At 40.8% G+C, this 25,767-nt stretch overlaps 1 protein-coding gene across 5 annotated transcripts in view; it reads right to left on the reverse strand.

The window, feature by feature from the left end:
• Window positions 1–25,767, reverse strand: part of LOC146567108 (A-type potassium channel modulatory protein DPP6-like) — a 269,199-nt gene that overhangs the window by 52,475 nt on the left and 190,957 nt on the right. For all 5 annotated transcript variants that reach the window (XM_085286716.1, XM_085286717.1, XM_085286712.1 and 2 more), the window contains one exon: window positions 9,024–9,122. In XM_085286716.1, coding sequence (XP_085142842.1) covers window positions 9,024–9,122 — 99 coding nt within the window. The remainder of the gene's footprint in view (window positions 1–9,023; window positions 9,123–25,767) is intronic.

Genomic DNA, 25,767 nt, shown 5'->3' on the forward strand with positions numbered 1-25,767 from the left:
AGGAGAATCATAGAAACATGCATCTGTGCAACTTATTTTTAGGATGATTCCTAAGTTGCACAAACCATGAGTGGAAGATCTGCCTTTCAGTTTTTTTGTTGCTTGAAAGTTGGATCAAAGATGACATCCAACTGTTCAGAAGCTGCCTTGACGTTAGCAGCTACGGTGTTAAGAGACTGATGAATCTGTCATGAGACACACAGAAGCAACTATATCAATTCCAAAGTCTGTTTCTGTATCAGACGCTTTCTTTTTACTTGCTTGGTTTTTTGTTTTGTTTTTCCCTGGAAATTAAAAACACATCAGTATATTTTACAGCTTGTTTCTGTCAAGCAACTAGTTGTTGTACCACCCTTCGCTGCTGTCTCAAGGTTGAAAAGCATGAAAGATTGAACTTCAGTCTGTGCAAACACATCCTTTCCAATTAAGCATCAAACATATGGTAAAATTAGAGAAGCTCAAAGGGAGAAACGTACACCTGCTCGTTCTCGTATTGGTAGCATTTTTTTAAAAAGCTGATTTTCTGTGCCAACAACTGGATACGTACACTGACTATATGGGCTAATTTGATATGTCTCAGTTGTAGGAAAGAGGCCCAATGCAGAACTTCATTCCTCACAAAAGATCATAAAGGGACTGAAGCAACTGTCTACTCTTTTTTCCAATGTGAACCCTTTACATAAATACTGTGCATCACTTGAAACAAGGCTGTTGTGCATGCATTAAAAGCCCACACAGTGACAAAACAAACATCAGTACGCTTCACCCATATTGAAATCACAGTCACGAGCCCCTCTCAAAGTCACGGCGACATCCCCTTTGTGAAGCCCTGACTGGTTGGCCTCTTTACAAATGGCTCCCCCTTAACCATATTTAACAAACATCAGTGAGACAAGTGGTGTCCTGGAGTGGCAAACAAGAGAAACGTGGCCATTAAAATGGCAAACAGCTGCTGTGAGCGCTTGTGTTGCGTCGCACAGGGCTGGCTTCACCTTGGTGGTGCGAGAATGATGTTGATGCCATGCCTGTTTGATTCAGATGGAGTGGTAAAAAAAGAGGCATATGTGAGAGATCAATGCTAACTGTGCAATTACCTAACCAGGGAGACAGTGATGGCCTTATTGCATGATTAGAATAGTGATGAGGGCAGGGTAAAGGAGTTTATAGCGTTTAAATTAGATATATCACAAAACTTGAGGATAATTTAAGTTGCTTATAACTTGGCCATTGTTCCTGTTGGTTATGTATCTATCTAAAACATTGATAAGATGTAGAAAGACAGAAGACAGCTACAGTAAAGGTATATGTTGAAGAGATCAGTGGACAGCACGTAAATGAGCCCAGTCACCAAGCTTATAAACCCAATTTATTTTGCAATAAAACTGAAAGTGAGGAAACTTATTCATAATAAAACCAGATAGTTTGCCTAGGGAACAAAATGGATGTTTACCATGCACACAGTTCAAAAGATAAATTTTCTACTTGCCTTTGTTTTTATTTCTGAATATGTTTAGTTAGAGCCATGTTCTGACAAGTAACAGCATGACGGCACTCCCACTGTGCTGGCACAGCAGAGCTGACAGCACAGAGCCCCGGCAAAGACAAAAAAAAATACCTAAGAAAGTTTAACCTAGCTGCACTGGCAAATGAAAAGCTTTCAAGTGTACATCCCTGACAGATTTTCTTATATCTATATTTATAATAAAGCAGAATATATTTACTGTTTGACTGATTGCTGCAACAGAAGATAAAATAACTCACGGTGATCTCAGTAGATGTAAAAACAGTGCTGGCTGTTTTTGCAAAATAACCATCATGGATTGTTTTTCATTGGCATGCTTCAACCTGAAGCAACAACACAATGCCCACAGCAATGAGCTTTTAATTATAAGAACATAAAACCTGCTAACTTGGAGGTTTGTTTAAAACCCGTATGACTGTTTAACGGCTTGTGTTTCATGCCGTCTGCCTCCTGTTTTGACAATTTCCCTACATACTCAGATTTCGGCAATCACTTGGTAAGCTAAATAAAATAAAGATGGGAACAATAGCCAAAGGCACTAATGATCCAAATTGTGATAAACTTAAGAAAAAGCATCAAAATGAAGAAAGAATCGCAATCCCTGCAACCTTTGTTAGAAGCAGATAAGAGCCCCTAATGAGGCTTAAGTATAGCATATATTTAAGCTAATGCTATTGGAGAAGATATGAGGAAGCATTATGGCCTCATAAAAACAGCCTAATATACAATCATTATGGATTCTCAAGGTTATATTTAGTCTATCTCCAGGGAATTGATTGATAGATGGAGACCGGGGGCAAAACATAAAACTGAGCTAAATTAGGTTTTAAAAAAAAATCCATTTCAGCCTCCAACAAAGGAAGCCATTATTGTAAATTCCTCGAAACAGCCCTGAAAGCATGCAAGTTGGATGAGCACTCCACTACTAAAATGGCACACTAACAAAGAAAAAACATACAGCTTCTGGGTCTCTCTGTCTCCCTCCTTGTGAGGTGTATTTAATGGTATACTGAATATAACTGGAGATCAAGGCTCAAACTGTCAACAGCACAAAAAAAGGGAGAGGATGAAAAAGTGAACTTTTTTCTGATGATATGCCTAAAGTTTCTTGGTGAATGCTGTGATGTGTATGGATTCTTGCAGAGCTTGTTTTCTGTACAGCACTACTCCTTTTTTACTTCATGCTAAAAAAAAAGGTTAAGAGAAGCAGAAAATGAGCACTATTATTTGTCATTAATCATACTGGTCTTAATTCAACCACACCTCTTCTGCCACAGTTTGAACCTTTGCTGAAATCATCCAAGAACAGATGTTTGCTTCCAGATGTGTACAGCACTACTGCAGATTGTGATATCCATCATGGTTCACTCAAGCATGATCCATTTGTTTACAACTTCTGGGTCACAGCTAGTAACGACAACAAATCAGCCACACGAGAGACGGCTCATCCTTAAGCACATATGGGGAACTGCGGCTAAAACAAACAGACAAATCCAGACAGAAATTTATTCAGCTTGTCATCTGAGATCCAGAGGAACGGCATCTTCCTGTCACTAATATAACAAATATGGGTTTTCAGCTTTCTAATTACAGCCAATCACAGAGGAGAAGGTTTTGCAAATTCGGGATTTGAGAGGAGATTTAACAGCTGTGTCCTTTGTAGGAGCCATCTTAGATGTTTTGATTGAGGGAGACAGCTTCGCTGGGCACGAGAGAAGACAAAATCCACCTCATTAATCCTTCAGCTGCACGGATCCCTCACATCTTCGAGCTGTGATCACTCTCTTCAATGCCAAACTAAGACGTGTGGGGCTGCATCAAGTCGCCGTTTTACCTTGATGGAAAATAAAGTATATAATTTTCTCTCATTGCCTCCCTGAGGTGCTGTCAGTGTTTATGCTGTCACAGCGTCGCTATTAAAAAACAAGCGTCAGAAATTGGTGGTGATGAATTGTAACAATGGCAACATCAGCACACTGTCACTGATCAAGGAAAAATGAGGGTTGAGGTTTCAGGTAATTGGTTCGCTATTGGTGCATATGGAAAATATTCTTTGGAGGAATTTCAAGCAGTAAGCACACATGCACAACAGTGCACGTGCAAATGCAAAAGCCTACAAACAAACAATACTGATTACTTTGATTGCACATCTAATATTTACTAAAATGCAGTGTGATGCTCTTGCACAGTCTTTGGTTATAACAATAAAAAGAAAAAAGCATTACACGTATTATTCTTTGTATAATTAATTATGTTCTACTAATTAGGCTGTATGAAATGGTTAACAGTCTCATGAGGGGTTATTTATTACACATATATTTTATACCCCAGATTTTGTTTCTGCTTTTTGAGGATGATGTGCTCTTGCTGGGTTCATCCAGCAGTGACCTCCAGGTCGGACTGAGGTGATTTGGAACCGAAGTGTGAGGTGGCATGGATGTGAATTAGCTTCTACATGTCTGACACCATGGTTCTGACCAAGAAAAGGGTGGACTGCTACAGCTACAGGTTGAGGATGAGTTATTGTGTCCAGCGGAGGAGTTCAAGAGTGGAACAGAAATAGAGCGTGCGATTGACAGGCAGACTGGTGAAGCATCTGCAGCATTGCAGATTCTGTACCAATCTGTTTTAGTGAAGAGACAGTTGTGCGTGAAGGCGAAGCTGTCGATTTACCAGTCCATCTGCGTTCCTGCCCTCCCTTATAGCCATGAACTCCAGGCAGTGACCAAAATAATAAGAATGTGGATACAAGCAGCAGTAATGAGATTCCTCAGAGGGGTGTCTGGGCTCAGGCTCAGTGATAAAGGGGGAGAAGCTCAGCAGTAGCTTTGCCTCAAAATGAGCCAATTGAAAAGCTGTTTGAAGCAGGTGAAAACCTGGCCAGCAGGAGCCATCTCTGCTCTTCAGGACTGTTTTGAGAGCACTGACTGGAACATGTTTAGAGAGGCTGCAACTTACGGCGACTTCACTGACTTGGAGGAGTACACATCATCAGTGTCCAGCTATATCAACAAGTGCACCGATGACGTCACTGTCTCCAAGATCATCATCTCACGACCCAACCAGAAACCGTGGATTACTGCGGAAGTGCGTGCACTTCTAAGGACCCGAGACTCTGCCTTCAAAGAGGGAGATAAGGTGGCGCTTAGAAGAGCGAGGGCTGAACTTTCTCGGGCCATCAGAGAGGCGAAGCGCGCACACGCCCAGAGAATCCACAACCACTTTAAGGACAGCGGCGACACACGACGCATGTGGCAGGGCTTACAAGCCATCGCTAACTACAGGACGACACCACCTGCCTGTGACAGTGACGGCTCCCTCCCAGATGTGCTTAACAACTTCTATGCTCGGTTCGACAGGCAGAACGACGTGGCGGCGAGGAAGACCACCCCTCCTCCGAACGACCAGGTCCTGTGTCTCACTACAGCTGAGGTGAGGAAAACTCTACGCAGAGTCAATCCACGTAAAGCTGCTGGACCAGACAACATCCCAGGCAGAGTGCTCAGAGAATGTGCTGATCAGCTGGCAAATGTTCTCACCGACATCTTCAACATCTCTCTGAGCAGTGCCGTTGTCCCCACGTGCTTCAAGGCCACCACCATCGTCCCCGTGCCCAAGAAGTCTTCTGTGTCCTGTCTCAATGACTACCGCCCTATCGCACTTACACCCACCATCATGAAGTGCTTCGAACGGCTCGTCATGAGACACATCAAGACCCTGCTGCCCCCCTCACTGGACCCAATGCAATTTGCATACCGCCATAACCGCTCAACGGACGACGCCATCTCCACTGCACTCCATCTTGCCCTGACACACTTGGACAAGAAGGACTCACACGTCCGAATGCTGTACATAGATTTCAGCTCAGCATTTAACACGATCATCCCCCAACAACTGATCGGAAAGCTGAGCCTGTTAGGCCTGAACACCTCCCTCTGCAACTGGATCCTGGACTTTCTGACCGGAAGGCCTCAGTCAGTACGGATCGGGAACTGCACCTCCAGCACCACCACACTGAGCACTGGGGCCCCACAAGGCTGTGTGCTCAGTCCTCTGCTGTTCACACTGCTGACTCATGACTGTGTAGCAACACACAGTTCAAATCACATCATTAAATTCGCTGATGACACGACCGTGGTGGGTCTCATTAGCAAGAACGACGAGTCAGCGTACAGAGAGGAAGTGCAGAGACTAACGGACTGGTGTAAGGACAACAACCTGTCTCTGAATGTTGACAAGACAAAAGAGATGGTTGTTGACTTTAGGAGGACACGAGGCGACCACTCACCGCTGAGCATCAACGGCTCCTCTGTGGAGATCGTTGACAGCACCAAATTCCTGGGTGTACACCTGGAGAAGGACCTCGGCTGGTCCCTCAACACCAGCTCCCTGCACAAGAAAGCCCAACAGCGTCTCTTCTTTCTGAGAAGACTGAGAAAGGCCCGGCTTCCACCACCGATCCTGACCACCTTCTATAGAGGAACTATTGAGAGCATCCTGAGCGGCTGCATCACTGTCTGGTTTGGGAGCTGTGCCATATCAGACCGCAAGACCCTACAGCGGATAGTGGGAACAGCAGAGAAGATCATCGGGGTCTCTCTACCCTCTATTGAGGACATCTACACCACACGCTGCATTCGCAAAGCCACCAGCATTGTGGCTGATCGGACACACCCCTCTCACACACTCTTTACACTCCTGCCATCTGGAAAAAGGTACCGAAGCATTCGGGCACGCACATCCAGACTGTGCAACAGCTTTTTTCCACAAGCCATCCGTCTCCTCAGCAAAAAGGGACTGACTGATAAACACGCACACACACATACACTAACATTATCACTCAGCTTAACTCAAATACCTCAAAACATTGAGACTGGACTGACTAACCAACACAAGCGCAAACACACTGACCTACACCACCAAACCATCGCACACACCAACCTGTAAATGCTCTTTTGCACAATATTATTACTAGATATATTATATATTATTATTTTTTTTGCACTAACTTATCTTGTAGCACCTTGGTTCCTGGAGGAACGTTGTTTCGCCTCACTGTGTATTTTTAAACTATATATGGTTGAAGTGACAATAAAGTTGAACTTGAACTTGAACTTGAACTTGAACTTGATTTGACTGTTTCGGTCTCACTGATGTTCTGATTTGTTTCCTACAGTGTGGATCAGAGCTGGAGCTTAAAGGAAGATCTTTATGTTCGAGTTTATCCACATTTGTGGGACTGCAATTCTTTCTTTGTGCATCTGCAGAGACTCCACTCCATCCTTATTTCTTATGCTGTTTCTACAGAGAAGAAGTTTTTTCCACATTTTAATTCAACCAGTCAAAGGCGTAGAAATGTGACTGAAGCTGTGGCCTGTTTACCTCTTCATCTACAAAGATCTGAGAGAGAAAATCCAGCTGTTCAGTTGTCAAGGATAAATGTAATAACTTCAGTGAACCAACTCAGGCCTTCACTCATTTATTCTCTGACATGTTACAGAGCTGATCAACGTAAATAAACAGATAAATAAAGCAGAAACATGAATAAAATCTACAGTTTGTTGTGTGAGAAACAGACACCTGCACATCTGTCTAAGACTGAGTTTGAACTCAAACTTTACAATAAACCTGCTGAGCTAATGAAGCAGATGGAAGGGAGCAACGTTATTCACTGTAATGTTATGAGGAAAAATGTATAGCTCACCTCAAGAGAAGCAGCTGAATTGCAACAGGACTGTTTCCCAAAGTGAAACTTAACCCAAACTCTTCACTTTTCTAACACATCGTTAGACCTACTGAGCTGTGCAGCAGCTTGCTCGAACACCGCATCATTTTGAATGAACAATTGTCAGCTACTGTAAAAGTAATAAAAGCACAATTTCCTTCTTCAAGCTGGATTTGAACCCAGAACCTCTGAGATAAAAGTCTCTTTAACCAGCTGAGCTCTCTGATTGCTTTGCCTTTGCTGAAAATAATTCCTGCTCATCCAGAATTCACTCCGACGCTCACAGCCAGCGAACTTCACTCACAGTCCCCCTCGAAAAGAAAATTATGCAAAAACCCTCAAATATGTACCAAATGTAAAAGAAAAGACACAAGTATGTTGGTTAAGATGTAAACCAGGGACTTTCACATTTCTAATTATTCATCACACCTACTGAGATATACAGCAGCTCATGCTGTCACCACATCAGTGTGGAGGTAAAACTGTGTCAAGAACAATTAAAAGCAGAATTTGGATTCAAACCCTTTAGTTCTATATTTAGGACCACAAACTGACAATACTTCAGCAAACGTCTGGCTGAATCTTTAACCCCTTTTCCAGCTGGGTTTGTTGAAGTTAAATGGTGTCTTTCTTTCACACACTTGAATTTTAAGCATGGTCCACAGTAAGTTTGATGGGTTCAAGGTCCAGACTTTAAAAGGGCTGCTCCAAAAGCTTCATGCTTTATTAATTCTACAAGCAGCTTTCATGCGTCTTTGGGCATCATGGTCCTGTATAATTACTCGTTTACTTCCAAGTTTTAGCTTCATTTAGTTTCATTGAACAAATCAGTTAACTGAACAATTGTAGAGCAACACAAGCTTTGAAGTGGGACCAACAGATCTTTCGCAATATCATCTCAAGCTGGCAAACTGTTTTTTGCAACAACTACACTATAAACGTTCTCTCTGTGTGGCAAAACTGAAAGGACAGAGGAAAAGGAGATGGTTTAAAAAAAGGAACAAAAATAATAAGACATCCAGTTTAGAACCAGGGGATTCAGTGTTGTGGTTGTCTCTCTTTCTTCTGTCAGAACAAATTAGAACCTGTTTGAGGTTTGTGTCTGACTAGGATGCCTTCTGGATGCCTCCTAGGTGAGATTTTTCGGGCATGTCTAACTGGGAGGAGACCCCGGGGCAGACCCCGGGGCAGACCCCAGACATTCTGGAGATATTGCATCTCTCAGCTGCGTTAAGAACACCTCTGTATTCCCCGGATGAGGCAAAGGTAGTGGCTGGGGAGATTGAGGTCCATACATATCTGCTTACACAGCTGCCACAGCATCCCAGACACAGAGAAGTGGTAGAAAAAGGACGGATGTTTTTATACATCTCTTCCCAGTGTTTCTTAATGTAGTGGGGCTTATTTTTCACTTTATCTGTGCTACATAACATCTGGTCTTTCAAATCCATTAACTAACTAATCCATTAACTCTAAAAAATAGCCCTGATCCCCTTTCCTTCCTAAAGCTCAAAGTAGAAAAGAAGCAATGTGGATATTGACAATAAATGAACAATCATATTGTGTAAGCCAGGGAGACTCGCTAGTACCCAATCCCAAGGATCAGTGAATCTAAACAATAAGCTCAAAGTTAAAGCTTTCCGGACTACAGTTATGTTTCCACTGACACAATTGCGGTAACAAAAATATCACCAAAAGCAGCTTTAGGTAGTGGTGTGTGAATAAAAATACAAATTCTAAAAACAACCTTGTCTCATTTTTAACACAGATACTTACTGCTTATCCATTTGGCATTTGGGTCATGAACCTTGAATTCCTTCCTAAAGAGGTCTCCAACTGACACCTTGCCCTTCAGAGCCAGACGGTCATCCTCACCTGTAGAGAAAACAACCACATCATCAGCTATAAAGGGCTCACATGCATGCCTGTGCTTAGTAATAACAAACACACAGCAAATGCATCAGTAGCCTGCTTTGTCTTGGAACCAACAGAAAATGAAAGTTGACTCAGCTGGCTGCGAGGGAAGTTATTAAAGGTAAATGCATTGAACAAATCATAACAGCTGTTATAGATATTTTGTGAGGGCTGTAGTAAAAAACATTGACTTATTGTGGAAATAGTTGATAAAGAAAAAGAGAGACGAGCACACGTCCCCATTCTGATTTTTATCCTTCCATGGCGAGTTTTCTTTATATCTTTTACTCCTTCCTCCAGATAAAGGAACGCAATGAAATTTGCAATTTCCCCAAACTAGACAACAGCTGTCCTTGAGACCACCATAGAGACACGATAGGACACAGTCAGTCATTATATTCCAAAAAGACCTTACCAGGCCTGATCTTTTAAGGCCAACTCACTATAATATAGGGATCAACTCTAACTAAGGAAGGATACCCCATAGACGTGAGAGAACAACATAACAAAACACATGTCCAACCACAAACCTATAATTAACAACAAAATAACAATAATGACCTATAATATAACAATAATTCATTAATACATTAGATCAGATTCAGTAATCAGCTTGAGCTTACCTGATGACATATAGACAAATTAAAGAAGGTCTGACTCTGAATAACTGTTCATGTAATCCAGAATAAACTGCAAAAATTCATTAATAACAGCAAGCTAGTAAACAAGATTGACTTTTATCATCCAGTGCATAGTATCGTAACTGGCAATGTTAAAGTGGAGCTATTGTGCTTGACTTACTTTCTGTCATATATACTGTTACAATGTAAGATGATGATATTAAACTTGGCTAAAGTAATAATGGGGTCAGTGCATGTAAAATTAGTCCCTGTGAGCCAAAAACTCAAGCTTGGCTCTGTATAACTTCTGTGGAAGAGGATAACACTAATATGGTCACCTGAAGCATTGAGAGCGTTGATTCTTTTTTCTTGAGAAGCCACTAATGTTTAATGTTGAGGGTGTTTCTATATTGTATTTAGACTATATATTTGATGTTGCACTTCTTGGGTTTTTGAGTTTGTATGTCTCCTACCTTGGCAGGTCTCATTTGTAAAATAGATTTAATCTCAGTGTGACTTCCCGATTAAATAAAGGTAATAATGAGTAAGTGAATAAGGGCCTAGTCACCTAGGTCTAAAGTTCAGTCAGTGACAGCCTGACAATCACCAGCCACTAACCACAGAGAGTAACCTGTATTCCCCAACCGGTTGGTGAGCGGTTGCCCCCCCCAAAAAAGGTCTGTAGAGAATCTGGTTGGTGAAAACCTGCTTGCAACTGCTTTAGTTGCTAGAAGATTGCCGCGGTTGCCTGCAGTTTGCACAAAACAAGCTACGTTATCCACAAACTCTTGCTTGCTTCTTTTCAACCAGTTGTGCGTTAACTACACCTCAACTAGTACTTAGCAAATGTGTGAGGACAAGCTAATGTCATCCAAAGAAAACTAAAGGTGACCATGGTAATCTGCTAGCCACCAAAGGAATCACATGGCTATTTTTGGCGCAGCACCCTTTTTGCATCTGATTTCACCAAGTGACAACCAGCAACCTCCGGCAACGACTCACCAACTGACAGGGGAATACACACATAATTCTCTCGTGACCTGTGGTTGAATCGCATCCAATATATGTCAGACAACTCACAAGCAATGTGCACATGATGTCATGCAAGAAACTTCTGCTAGAAACTTAAGGATTATTTTGAACATGCAAAGCTACTCTAGTGGAGTCCCAAAATTAAAATACAGAGTAGTACACAATGCTAACAGTGTAAGAACTTCACACAAGACATTTTAGCACCAGCAATGATAGTTGGGTTTGTTTTTTATGACACAGATAAAACACATGGAGGGTTGAAAGCTAATTTCTTCCCATCCATTTCTGGTGGCACTGTTTGAAGAACTGACCACTACACAATGCCACGCTGCCCTGAGTGACAGTGTCTTATCTGTCAGTGGATTAAATGAAAATTAGAACTATATCACAGAAGATAATAGAAGTTATAGAAGTAAGATAACAGAGAAATAGTTAAGGAGGCCAGAAGAAAGAAAACGGGAAGAAAAAATTGTGAAGGCGGTGAATGGGTTATTCAACTATCAGACAAGACAGGCATCAATATGAATGATATTCAAATCAAAACAAACCATCATTTTATGAGACTTTGGTTATAGGAGCATTAACAATGTTTGAATTGCTGTGTAGAGGAGGAAGAAATGCATTTTAAATACAATTTAGAAAAAAAGAAGAGGTGAAATACAAACAGGAACATAAGTCTGAAATAGATAAAAATGATTTTCTTTGTACTTCTGACAACAAAAACTGAAGGAATACATAATGTTTTTTTTGACACATTCTGATATCAAACTGAATCTTAACAAGATTTTCCTGGCGGCTGCAAGTGTTCACCTTTCAAAGAATAAAGAGCTTATTGGAGATGGAGGGGGGAAAAAAACAAGCATAATAATAAACCAAAGCATCATCTAAGCTGCCTCAGGCCTTTGATTAGGACTAGTGTGGCTTCTGATCATCAGACCAGACGTGCATATTTACAGCAGATGCCTCCTGCAATTCTCAGTTGATGCTCATCATATCGTCTTCTGTCCCATTATATGACTCATTTCACATCCATGCGCATGGTGGGAGGATAGAAAAAAATAATGTGGAAAAAGCAATATGTGTTGAGCTTCTTTGTTTCTAGCCAGAGTGCTCTCACCCTGAAGTTTTGTTTTGGTGAATTTCAGACAACAATAGTTCGAGAGATTCAGACTTCAGCACGAGGACCCTTCACCGAGACACGGCACTTGATGGACATATTGGTTTCTATGGGGATCAAAGCAGTGATATTTTAGCTGCAGGACAGTCTTTCGTAAGTGATGTTTAATCCCACTGCTAAGCCTGTCTATGCTCATGTTGTGGCTGTCATTTTCTATGAGGTAACATTTTTGGCTGCAAGTATTTTTTTAAGGTCATCACATCTCTGCTGCATCTCTCACACACACACACACACACACACACACACACACACACACACACACACACACACACACACACACACACACACACACACACAAAATTCATTATGTTCAGGGTGCCTAGCTGTGCTAAAAGGTGTATAAGGAGGCTATAAACAGTGACTGCAGAGAGGATAGGAAAAGCCATGAAGACAAAAGACAAGTAGGGATGTTTTTCACCTCAGACAGCTGTTAAATATAGGACCTTTAAATGTCAAAAAGATAACCAGCAACAGGGGTTTCTTCTCACACTTTCCTTTGTTGCTGGTTCAAATATCCTGCGCATCAAGTGGGGACCATTACTGTACGTGCCACTATATCTTTCTAGTTAAACCCAAAATAACAACAAATGCTTTTAACTAAGTTTAAAGATTCATAAAATAGAATTACCTACTTCTCACAGGTAAAAGAAACTAAAAGCCAAACAGCCAAACAGGTTCTTGATTCCAGCTTTCACTGCAGCTCATTTTACTTCACTTGTATTTATGATTGGCATGTTCAAATTTCAGAGATCAGTGTTGAAATGGAACTACCTCACTGCTTTGTAATATGTCTGAAACGTGGCCTCTTACACAGTGTGTTTAAACGTCTGATTTAAGCTCAGTTGAATTGAGGAACATTTAGCTTTGTTTTGGGAGACTCTAGCCTCACATAAACATTTCATTTCCATCATGATACCGAAATCAAAAACAGGTTTACTTGTAATGCAGTAGTTTGATAAATAATAATGATAATAATGATAATAAAAATAATAAAACACCCTTACAAACTATATTCGGTTTATTTCTAATCTCTGGGAGGTCTTACTTCTGTAAAGGAGTACAATGAGCTAAATGGCAAAACATCAGTATCCTAAAATATCTTTTGTGAAATATCCACAAAAACATCATAGATTGATAGAAATGTGGTCACTTTTAATATAAGACGATGAGTAATTATGTGAATACGTAACAGAAACACACGGTCCGTGGAAAGTGTTTGTGTGATCCATGTCCACTTCCTCCAGAGACTCAGTTTTGGTGTCTCCAGGTATATTATATCAACTTTTTATAGCACAACTACAGAGTCCATCTTACGTTGCTGGCAGCTGCTTTAAAAATCTGTCATATCTTCTGCTTCTTTATCTTTTGGTTAGTCCCTTTAGGCTTTGCCACAGTGGATAACCTCGTGCCATCTCACCCTACCCCCAGCATCCTCTTCAGCCACAACCATGTTCTCCTTCGCTACATCCCTGAACCTTCTCTTTCATCTTCTTCTTTTCCTCCTGCCTGGCACCTGCATATTCAACGTGCTTTGTCCAGTATATCTACTATCTTCTCCACCTTCACTTCAGCCTTTCCTTTCTAACTTTGTTTCCAAACTAAACCTAAAACTGAGCTGTCCCTCTCATATACTCATTTCAAATCCGATCTATTTTGGTCACTCCCAGTAAAAATCTTAGCATTGCCAACTCTGCCACCACCAGCTCATGTCTTTTTGTTAGATACACAATTTTCAAAGCATACATTACAGAAGGTCTGTTGGTGTTTTGTAAACCCAGGAAACCTGTCAAACCTGAAGCTAACATTTTTAATCTGGGCAAAACAGCAAGAAAGATCATGGAAATGACAACACCTCTTACTCCCAATACATTTTTAAACAGTCCACTGATTCCACAAAACATAAATACAAGAAAACCAGTCCACCATTGTGGAGGCTAGTAAGACTAAGGTGAACTGTAGGAGGTGGTACAGGGGTCCTCCTCCTGCAATTAACCATGTGCCCTCTGTTAGTTAAACTGATAAACGAACAGCTCATAACAGACAGAAATGTGAGGAGCAAGTCTGTACTTACTACTTACTAAAGTGTTACACTGTGAGCTATGGTGTTAAAAACAAATATCCGTATTTTTACGCTCATGCCCTAGATTCAAAATGAACATAAGTTACTAGCAAGTTATTAACAGGGAAGTCCAGACAGGTTGGTGAAAAAGGACACCAAAAACAACCTCTCCAAAAAACATATGGGCATCACACTGCACATTGCTGAAAAAAAGGGCAGTTATAGAGCTCTTGCGTGGAGAAGGACATGAGGTCTATAACTACATGTGATCACAAGGATTATATGTCAGAGCAAAAACTCCAACGTGCGACATCCACACTTCAATGACAGCCAAACATCGAGAGAGTATCTAAATTATTTACAACAGCATAGAGAATATTTCGTGATCCACATATGATTCTCTTGAAACCACAGTTTTCAATCTTATGCATTAGAGTCTAACATTTTCACAGCAAGTAGGGCTTTAATTAGTATGCTCCTACCCTCAGCTACAGCCAGAAGCTGTGGGTAGTGACCAAGATCATGGATATAAGCAGTGGAAATGAGTTTCCTCTGAAAGGCTCTCTGTTAGAGATAGAGCTCGGTCATTTGGGAGGTGCTCAGAGTTGAGCCGCTACTCCTCCACATCAAAGGGAGCCAACTGAGGTGGTTCAGGCATCTGATTAGGATGCCTCTTGGACACCTGGAGGTGAGATGTTTCGGGCACGTCCCACTGGGAGGAGGCACTGGGGCGGAATCAGGACACACTAGAGAGATTATGTCTCTCGGTCTCACCACAGAAGAATTGGAGGAGGTGAACTGAGAGAGGGAAGTCTGGCTGTATCTGCTTTTAGTGCTGCCATTCTGATCTTGAGCCAGATAAGAAGGAGAAAATAGACAGACAGAGCAGAATAAGAAAAGAAAAAGCACAAAAGAGGCAACTGTAATGTTCTGAAATAAAACCTTAAAAAGTAGTAAATCCACAAATTTTACAAGTTAGAAAATAATAAATGATATATGCAGGTAATTTTAGTTTCCAGTGGAACCCCTGCTGTACCTCATCACGGTGTGTTCATTTCTGGTTTACAAAGCAACACAATCGATATTTAAGCCTCTAAGCAGAGATGGCATGACAGCGCTACATGGTAAATAATCTGCATAGGAAGGTATTGTGTGTAGCAGTTGACTTCAGTTTCATGGTCTCATTATTCCATTACAAATTAACCAGATAAAAATCTTTTTTTTTTTTAAGTGCTGAACTTGCTTTTGGTATTACACTACAATTCTAAATATGAGGTCCAAAGAGATACTGACGGAAGTGAAGGAGGGGACTATTAGACTTTAAAAAAACCCTCAAAATAAAGCAATCAGTGAGACAACAAGAACATCAGGAGCAGAGATGGGCGGTAATGCATTACTGTAATCCGATTACTTTTTCAAGTAATGAGTAAAGTCAGGGATTACTATTGCAATTAAGGTAATTAGATGACTGTTACTTTCTCGTAAGCACACTGCGTTACTAAAACCGGGATTTTTTTGAGAGAGTGTCTCATGACAATGACATAAGCGAGTGCGAAGTTTGTGGCAACAGCTTGTGTGCAGACCAAAAATGGATAATAAAAAAAAAATCAAATCGAGTGCGGCAGAGCATATGACAGTGCAGCCTTTAAAGCGTGGACGCACTGACCTTACTTTGAATTTGATTCTGTAAAAAGTGACAAAAACATTAGCGTCCGCTGTTCACTGCGTGGGGAAAAAACCCTCTTTTTACAGCGAAAAAACCCCTAAACTTCTGAGCAAGCACCGAGTACGCTGCCACTGGAATGTGAAATTCACAGAGAAACTGCTGGATCCTTCCACCGACGGCTGCGACACACGTGCACCTGCATCTATTTGAAAAAGTGAGTGTAAACACAAAAAATTATTTTATTCTATATGCTGGAATATGCAGAAAATAGGTTTAAATGTTAAACAAATTTCTGCCAGTCAGAGAATGTTGCATATAATTTAATGTTTGCTTGACGCATAAAGTTAAAAGATTAAAACTAATAAAACAAGTTTTAAAAAGAGACTTTTTCATTTGATTACATTTTATATGATGGATTATGCAGAAAAAGTAAAATTGAGCTGAAAGATCGATTGCTTTATTTCCTGTTTAGGGTGTAAATCATGTTTTAGAAAGTAACTAAGTAACTAATTACTTTTGAAAATAAGTAATCAGTACAGTAACTGGATTACTTTTTTTGGAAAGTAATCAGTAATTAGTTACTGATTACCTTTTTTTTCAAGTAACTTGACCAACACCGATCAGGAGTGGCTAAAACAACATTCTGATACATTCAGAAATAAAAAAGCAAATGCACAGGCCAGGTCAGCAACATCAAAAGCCCAGAAATACCACTAAAGTGAATGAGCGCAGAATTGTTTCCTTGGTTAAAAAAAAACACTCTTGACAACATTTAACCATGTCACGAACACACTTGACAAGGTAGACATATCACTGTCAAATGCCTAAAAGGTGCAAACCCAAAAGAGTTCCAAAGCACACTGCATCATCTGTAATGCCTGCCAGTGGAGGTAGGTCATTTTAGTGTTTATGTATGGTGTGACTACTGATAGAAGTAGCAGGATGAATTCTAAAGTGTACAGGGGTACATTTTGCTCACATTTAAACAAATGCTGCAAAACAAACTGGAAAGTGGATCAGAGAGCAAATATATAATGACCCAAAGCCTAGTTAATTCAAGTTAACTATAATAATGCAATAATAAAATAAAAGATTTGCACTTGAATCACATTTTGACTGCTTGATTTAATATTCACTGTGGTTTTCAGAGGCAAAAATATGTGTTATTTTCAGAAAACGTATGAACTACAGTATATACATTTCTTATTTCTGATTCTTTTTTAAACTCAGAAGAAAGTCAAGACTTTGTCCTGGTTTTGCTTAAATAGAACATATAACAGTCCAAGGTTCTCTGTAGTGTACCTAGAATTGTCTCTATGCAGCTTCTTTTATAAAAAGAAGGTAGAAGAACACTCCAACCCCCGACGCATGTGGCAAGGACTCCAGACCATTACAGACTACAGGACCACCAAACCCTCCCCGACATCCTCTGATGTCTCCTTCCTCAACGAGCTCAACAACTTTTATGCTCGTTTTGAGCGAGGGAACCCCACAACCACAATCAAAACAGACATAACGCCAGACCACCAACCTCTGACTCTCTCCCCCACCGATGTAGGAGCGGTGCTGAGCAGGATCAATGTCCACAAGGCTGCAGGTCCTGATGGCATCCCCGGGCGTGTTCTCAGAGCGTGTTCTGGGGAGCTTACAGGAGTGCTCACAGACATATTCAATCTGTCCTTGGCCCACGCTGTGGTACCGGCCTGCTTCAAATCCACCTCCATCGTCCCGATACCCAAAAACTCCAACCCATCTAGCCTCAATGACTACCGCCCAGTAGCACTCACCCCCATCATCACTAAGTGCTTAGAGCAGCTAGTCCTAGCACACTTCAAATCCTGTCTCCCCCCCACCCTGGGCCCCCACCAATTCGCATACCGCCAGAACAGGAGCACAGAGTCTCCATCGCACTGCACTCTGTCCTCTCGCACCTGGACAACAACAACACATACGGCAGAATGCTGTTTATAGACTTCAGTTCAGCATTCAATACAATCCACCCCTCACAACTCATCAGGAAACTGACAGACCTGGGCATCAGTTCCCTCATGTGCAAATGGTTACTGGACTTCCTGACCAACCACCCCCAACATGTCCGGCTGGATAACCGCTGCTCATCTACCATCACGATGAACACCGGTGTACCACAAGGCTGTGTGATGAGCCCTTTCCTCTACTCCCTCTTCACCCACGACTGCAGACCTGCTGATGGTTCCAACACCATCATTAAGTTTGCAGATGACACCACGGTGTTTGGCTTCATCGTTGTCACTGATGAGGCCGCCTACAGGGAGGAGGTGGATCGTCTGGCTGAGTGGTGCGACACAAACAACCTGCTGCTTAACACCGAGAAGACCAAGGAGCTCATCGTGGACTACAGGAGGAATGCTGACCCACATCCACCCATCCACATTAAGGGGACGGCTGTGGAGCGTGTGAGCAGCTTCAAGTTCCTGGGAGTCCACATCTCCGAGGATCTCAACTGCTCCAAGCTGGTCAAGAAGGCTCACCAGCGCCTCTTCTTCTTGAGGACTCTGAGGAAGAACCACCTGTCCTCAGACATCCTGGTGAACTTCTATCGCTGCACCATCAAGAGCATCCTGACCAACTGTATAACAGTCTGGTACGGGAACTGCTCTGCCTCGGACCGGAAGGCGTTGCAGAGGGTCGTGAAAACTGCCCAGCGCATCGCCGGAGCACCACTTCCTGCCATAAAGGACATCTACAGGAAGCGGTGTCTGAAAAGGGCTGGGAAAATCATCAAAGACCCCAGTCACCCATCACATGGACTCTTCACCCTCCTGCCCTCTGGGAGGCGCTACAGAACCCTCCGGACTAAGACCAACAGGTACCGGAACAGCTTCTTCCCCACAGCTGTCAGACTCCTGAACTCTGCCTCCTGACATCTGACCCACATTAAACTCATGGACTGAACATACACACACCCACAACCACCTACACACACACACACACACACACACACACACACACACACACACACACACACACACACACACACAATGGACAACTGTACCCTCAAACACACAATAATAACATGGACTGAACCACCACTCACAACCACTAGCACTTTATATAGCCTCTGTAGAAATTATCCACATATCTCACTTATCTTAACTGCACTACTGTATAGCTCTGTGTAAATAATCATTCTGTACATACGATAATTTTTAATCCTACAACTGTTTATAACCTGCATAGTTCACATTTCTGTATAGCTGTATATCTCAGATTTCTGTATAGTTTTTTTTTATTTCATATTTATATCCTGTTCATAGCCTGTACATAGCTTGTACTCACTACAGCCTGTACATACTTATAGTTATAGAATATTCATAACATACTTCATACCGTGTACATTATAACATACCATAATAGACCCATTTCTGTAATATACTTACATATCTATATTATTGCTAATATATATTGTAATATATCTATATCATGGCTAAAGCACTTCTGGATGGATGCAAACTGCATTTCGTTGCCCTGTACCTGTGACATGTGCAATGACAAAAAAGTTGAATTCTATTCTATTCTATTCTATTTTCCCTTTTAGAGTCTAATCTCAGTGGTAATTGTGAATTGTTACCTTACTTTATGGCATAACTCGTAAGGCCTGCATTGCACTGCAAACCAATATTTAATCAGCAGGGTATGAGACTCACGGGTGTGCAAAGAGAGTTTCCATGTGTTGTTAGCAAATTCCAGCAAGTAAACAAAACCTGACTTCCCAGTTTTCACCAGTCAGAGGTTGCAAGAACACCACAATGACTTGCATCATCCACCAAACTTGTACATCAGCTGTGTGTATGTGTGTTTGTGCCCGTGTGCCATATTGTGCTGAACAGATGGACAGACTGCGACTGATCCTCAGTTCCGCCCTGATTTCATCATGGGGGACAAAAACACCTTTGAAGGCATCTGCTTGATGCTTCAGTCGAGTTTTATATTTTATCATCAGAGTCACCAGACTCTGAATATGCAGCAGGAAAACATAATAATGCACATAAGTTGAAGCCTCCTGTCAGATGGTTAAGTTAAGAGGGGATAAATATGGAATTTATAATGAGGCCTGACTGCTAGATTTACGCCATGCGCACACAGGCAGTCACTGCAAAGATGGAGGCGTACATGTGAAAGTTTACATTTAAATTTACATTTTTATATAAATGACAGTCCCTTAGAGGCAAATCCATTTTCTCTAGTAAGTATGTCTTTATCTCACTCTCACAGCGCGCTGTGATTGTTGGTGGAAATTTGTTGATAAAAGCAGCCACATCAGGGTCAGCTTAAATGAACAGTTTATATGCTAATGTTATACAACCTCTTCTCGGTACAATAGAGTGTCAGAGGGAGCTAACATTTAAGTGGCACATTTGATTGAGTTGACTGAAACAAGTCTTTACTGTAGACAACAAAGTTAGAGAGCATAAACATCACACCCTCATTTCATAAACATGGATAAAAGGTTTTAATGATTATTCTTAATCATCCAAATTAGTACGTGCAAAACACAATGAATACAATGAACATTATCAGCCAAATACAGGTATGCAGCATTACAAAGTATTGTTCAGCTCACTGTTTTGGTTGTACAGCCTGAAGTTTCATTAAGGTGTATTGCTTCCACAGTGTATTTTTCAGCTGCACTGGGTAGATGTTCACAGTAAAATAAATAATCTAATCATTAACTTGATTTTGAGAAGTTTAAACATGAACTTGTTTACTCCCTGATGACCTTACCTGTCATATTCATCTATGACACTGGAGCCAACCATGCAGTCTTTTACTTTTACAGTGTTTACACACCACCATTGCACCATTGTCAGACAGGTTAGTTTTACCTTAACTGATGATGTGTTGCTACAGTGGTAATCTTGTTCATACCAGAGTACATCAGGCTCAGACATTTGGAGGATGTGCTTGGCTGAGGAGCTAATGGTGCAAAGCTACCATCTGCAGGATCGGGACTGATCACTTTTATGTCAGTCCTGAATTCATAGCAGGATAGCTTGCCAGTGAAGAGGAGCTTTCATGACTGGGTTTGAGGGCAGCCGGTTGATGATTGCCTGTATCCAAACTTGGATTTACTGCATGCTTATGTAGAACCTGTTGCTAATTACCTTGTAAAACACAGCTATTAACATGTGCTAAAAGGAGATGGCAGATGGATTTGAGGCAGAATATTAATCACCACAATGTGATAAATTTTTCATTTTCATTTTATTGACCTGTGGGAAAAAAGTTGTACATGAATACAAATTAGAAACAGCATTGGGCGTTATGCTTTTTGTAAGACTGGATATTGTTTGGTTGATGAAGGCAAAATCTTTCATTAAGGTGTAACAGGCAAACGAATAAAGTCTCTCACCAGCGATTTAGATTAGTTAACAATTTTTTAGAAGCTGTCTGGTTCTCAGACAAAATTTCCTTTTTCTCATGGATTTTAGTGTATGATATAACAATTTCATATCTAAATGTCTACAATTTACAAGCTATTTATTCATAGTACACCCATCTTTGCATCTATTTATCTTATGGTATAATAATATTGCACCGTTTTTCATTATCTAACAATTTAGAATTCAGAAGAAGGTCTATATAGAGAAGAAGGATTACATTAGAATCACAGCAGTGTTATTTCACCTTGATTCACAAAAATCTATACTGAATCTATAAAGAGCACAACAAGCAAGACCAGCTCCAGATGTTCTATCATGTTGTGATATAACAAAGAAACAATAACGAAGCTAAATTAAACTAAAAAAATACATTTTTATACGAATCTGAGTCATTTATCCAAAATTCCGGGGTCAAGATGTACTTTAGTCATTTCTGGTTTTAACTTTTTTGGTCTTACAGTAGTAGCAGAATTTAACAAATTTAAGTATCATTCTCAGTTCGGTTAGTTGATACAGCACCAAAGTGTGTGAATGTGTGTGTGAATGGGTGGATGACTGGATATGTAAAGCGCTTTGGGGTCCTTAGGGACTAGTAAAGCGCTATATAAATACAGGCCATTTACCATTTAATACAATTGCTGAGATTTTTAGGTATCTATATTATGTTAGAATAATGTATAAATGACAGAAACAGTATGAAGTCTGTATTTGATTTTATCACAGTCATATAAAATCATTAACTCTTGATCAAATACAGTATGTGAGCAAAATATTACTGAATGCCACTGAAGCATCAACCCTTGTTGTTTCCTGTTAGGGTATAACTTGAGACTTGGTTTCATGCAATAATCTGTGTGACTGCTCGCTTTCAGCTGCACCAAATTAACGTTGCATGTGATCCTCCCACAGTTTCAGCTAGCTGTCACAGCTGTCAGTCAGCCAGACATCCCTCAGTCTGTAGAATACCCAGATGCCAATAGTGAACATCTGACCTAGTTGTACTGACGTAGGAAACAGAGCAGCCTCTTAGTAATACGAAGCCATCAGTTAAAGGAGATGAAGCTTGTCAGAAGAGGAAACAGAAGAATTCCAAAACTCTGTGCGTGTGCTGAATGTTTGTGCATGTGTGTGTCTGTGTGAGTCAAGTGGTTGTCAGGTGCAGTTAGAAACTGGTTGCCCTGTCTGAAAGGGAAACATCCATCAACCAACCCTCCTAAGTGAGAGGAAACAAAATGCTATCTCATAACTCCAGACCTGCCATGCTACAGTTTACAACTCAGCGGGGTATGATTGCTCCCAAAATCCAAAACAAATTGTTCTGAATGAAGACTGTATTTAGTATTTTAACAGGACAATCGTCCCTAAAGCATTTTAAGAGCGCTAAAAGAATGTCAGTGATGAATCTTGAACCCGTGGGTTTATTTAAACCACATCAAAACATCTTTTTACTAAATGTTCTAATCTTTAATTAATCCGTTAAAGTCTTATTTTCTTAAAAGAATTAGCAAAATTCATTGTTTGAAATGCTGTTGCTTAGTCCGGATTCTGGTAATGTAATCTGTCTTTATTTTCAACATCCATCATTGTCTATGTGGTGTTATTTTTTTCCCCCCTTCGCGAGAGTAGCAAGTTTCTTTTTCATTTACAAAAAGGGAGCTTTTTATGTTTAAATGAGAGACAACTGCCTTGATAGGATTTCATTTTTCCAGTGTAAATTCTTCCTACTGAAACAGATGGAGCAGGATTTAAACTGGTAGTTTTTATCTTTGTAACTGAGAATCAAGGCTTTCTTACAATGCCAACAATTTTGTTTTCAGTCATGGAGGAAGGGATTTATCTTAAGATGGAGAGAACAATTTCTCTACAGACAGAAGCCTGAATAGACCGCAGTGCCATCTATAATGGAATACCAGTGCACCTTTGGAGATCATCATCAGCAGTGTGTAAAATAGGGGGGGAAAGCTATTTGTGAGCCTGGAGGTCTGGGACCTGATTAACCTGAGTCATCAACCAGAGGGCAGCAGGTCAAACAGGTGGTGGGCAGGGTGCAAGGGGTCACCTGTGATGGCCCTGGTTTTCCTGAGACAGGAGGATCTGGCGATGGCCTCCAGGGGTAGCAGAGGGCAGCCAATGATTTTATGGGGGTATTGCTAATTACCCTCTGTGTACCAAACACCCAGGCAGTAGGAGAGCACGCTCCCCACTGAGAATTGGTAGAAGTCCAGCAGCAGCTTCTGGTCCAGGTTATTGTTCCCAAGGACACAGAGGAAGTACAACTACTGATGGGCCTTCTTAACATTTGTGTTGTGGGTCCAGGTAAGATCAGCAAAGATATGGGTGCCCAGAAACCTGAGGGTGGAGACAGATTCCACCTGTTCTCTGATTATAATGAGTACATGTAGTTCTTTTCTTTTAAGTACATTCAGCTTCAGGTTGTTTTCTCAGCACCAGCGGGACACAATCTCTACCTCTGCTCTGTATGCTGCGTTATCTCCAGAGATGAGCCCAACCACTGTGGTGTCATCGGCACACTTGGTTGAGTGGGTTGGTGTACAGTCATATGTATACAGGGGGTATGGTAGGGGGCCGAGTCGGACTGATTGAGGGGGGTTGGTTAGCAAGCTTGACATGTTGTGCAAAGCTGTGCAGAAATTAAAAAATATTAAAAAAAAAGAGCTTGAAAGAGTTCAATGTTGACTTTTCAGCATTATTTAATTTATATTGTAAGGTAGACCCTACAATAATACATTGAGAGAAAAACCCAACAATCATATGACCCCCTACGAGCAAGCACTTTGGTGACAGTGGGAAGGAAAAATTCCCTTTTAACAGGAAGAAACCTCCAACAGGACCAGGCTCAGGGACGGGCAGCTATCTGCCACGACGGGTTGGGGCAAGAACCCCATAATAATTAGGACTAATATTCCTGATTATTAGCAGATATCTTGGCAATCGTGATGATTCACGACCAGCAGAAGCACTTATATATGCTTGGATGGTGGTATATTATGGTGTATAAGAGTATTTAGGAATAGTGAAAGTATGACTTTCATCTGCTCTTTGCTCTTATCGGTTTGTTGGTGGGGTCAAGATCAACCAACCGATTCACGGGGCTTGAAGCATCATTGGTCAGAGTCTGAAGGCGTTTGAGTCCGTGAGGGACATGGGGTCACTGAACAAACTGCTCTCCATCATGGATGACCCATGTCACCCACTCCATTTTAAACTAGTGAGGCAGCAGAGTTCATTCTCCCTCAGACTTATTCAACCCTGCTGCCATAAAAAATGCTTCAGAAAGTCATTCCTATCGTTCTCTTTGAAAGTGTACAGTTACTCTTCCTTCGATGACAGATGAACACACCTGACAGGTATAAGATTTCCCACACAGAAATGTGTGTGTATTATACCCTCGTACAGCTGTTTCTTAGATTTATAGCATACACTTTATTTGTTAATACATTTGCACTACTCTGTCTCAGTCTCTCTCCATTTCAGTTTCAGTCTTATTTTTATTTTCATCTTTAACTTAACCTCATTTTTATTTTCTTTTTTTTTTATATATATGTAAAATTTTACAGCACAAGGCCATCACTATGCACCTGTGGCACTTTTACTAGTTTGTTTAATTACTGGAAATTGTACTGTTTTTAATCTTTATCCTGCTGCTATAACAAAATAATTTCCTCTGTGGGATCAAGTATCTACCTACCTATCTATGATTTTCTTAAAAAAGAAAACCATCAAACTATTTTGTGAAATAGGTAGAATGGGTGGGATGTGGTGATCTTAAAAATATAAAGGAAAATGATGGTGCATTAGTAAAGCAGTTGGTTAAAGTTAGTGACAAAATAAGCTATTTCTTGGAGAGGCTAAATCTAAAAATGTTGTTTAACTTGCCTGTTTTTTTTTTTTTAAACTAAAAATGACAGGAGTTCATAGCCACTCTTCATCATCAAGGTTTTCTTTTTGTATGTGATGAATCTTTTTAAAACTGCAATGTAACTCCACATCTCATTGTACAAGATGGGTAGGTAAGAGAAAGGTTATATGTGAAAAGTGATAAATCACTTGTTTACTTGCTAATGCTAGCTGTTTCTACAAATGCATAGATCCTAACAGCAAGGTTTATCTTAGCCACAATCTGCATGTGCAAAAACAAACAAAACAAAACTAGTCTCACAGCTTGATAAGGCCCATCCATTTTAAATGTGACACCAGACAAACCCATAAGATTAATAGATTCACAGTTTACACGTATCCTTTAATTAACTACCAAAAAAGTGAGAAGCTTTATAACAGAATGCCATTTGACATGAAAGGAGAGTGATTTCTTTACTACTTTAACTTGGGTTGGAATTAAACAATATTTAGAATTCATGTGACAAGCACCACTGTGTGACGATAACTGCTAAAGAGTAGTAAAATAGTGATTGCCAAACAGTATCTTTGCTTTTAAATGCCCAGCCCTCGTGGAGATGCTGCACGGCACAACAAGAATGTAAAGGCTGCTACCCTAATCGGGGTGGCAGTTCCTATAAAACTGGAAAAGTGCCTGTAAAATGACAAATAAGACATTGATCGTTAGGGGATCATTGTGTGCACGTTTGTTCTGATTCCTGTGAATTGTGG

This window comes from Mchenga conophoros, linkage group LG9 (assembly GCF_057382185.1).
Source record: "Mchenga conophoros isolate Kocher_MC1m ecotype Shallow Benthic linkage group LG9, M_conophoros_male_GT1.1, whole genome shotgun sequence".
NCBI lineage: Eukaryota > Metazoa > Chordata > Actinopteri > Cichliformes > Cichlidae > Mchenga > Mchenga conophoros.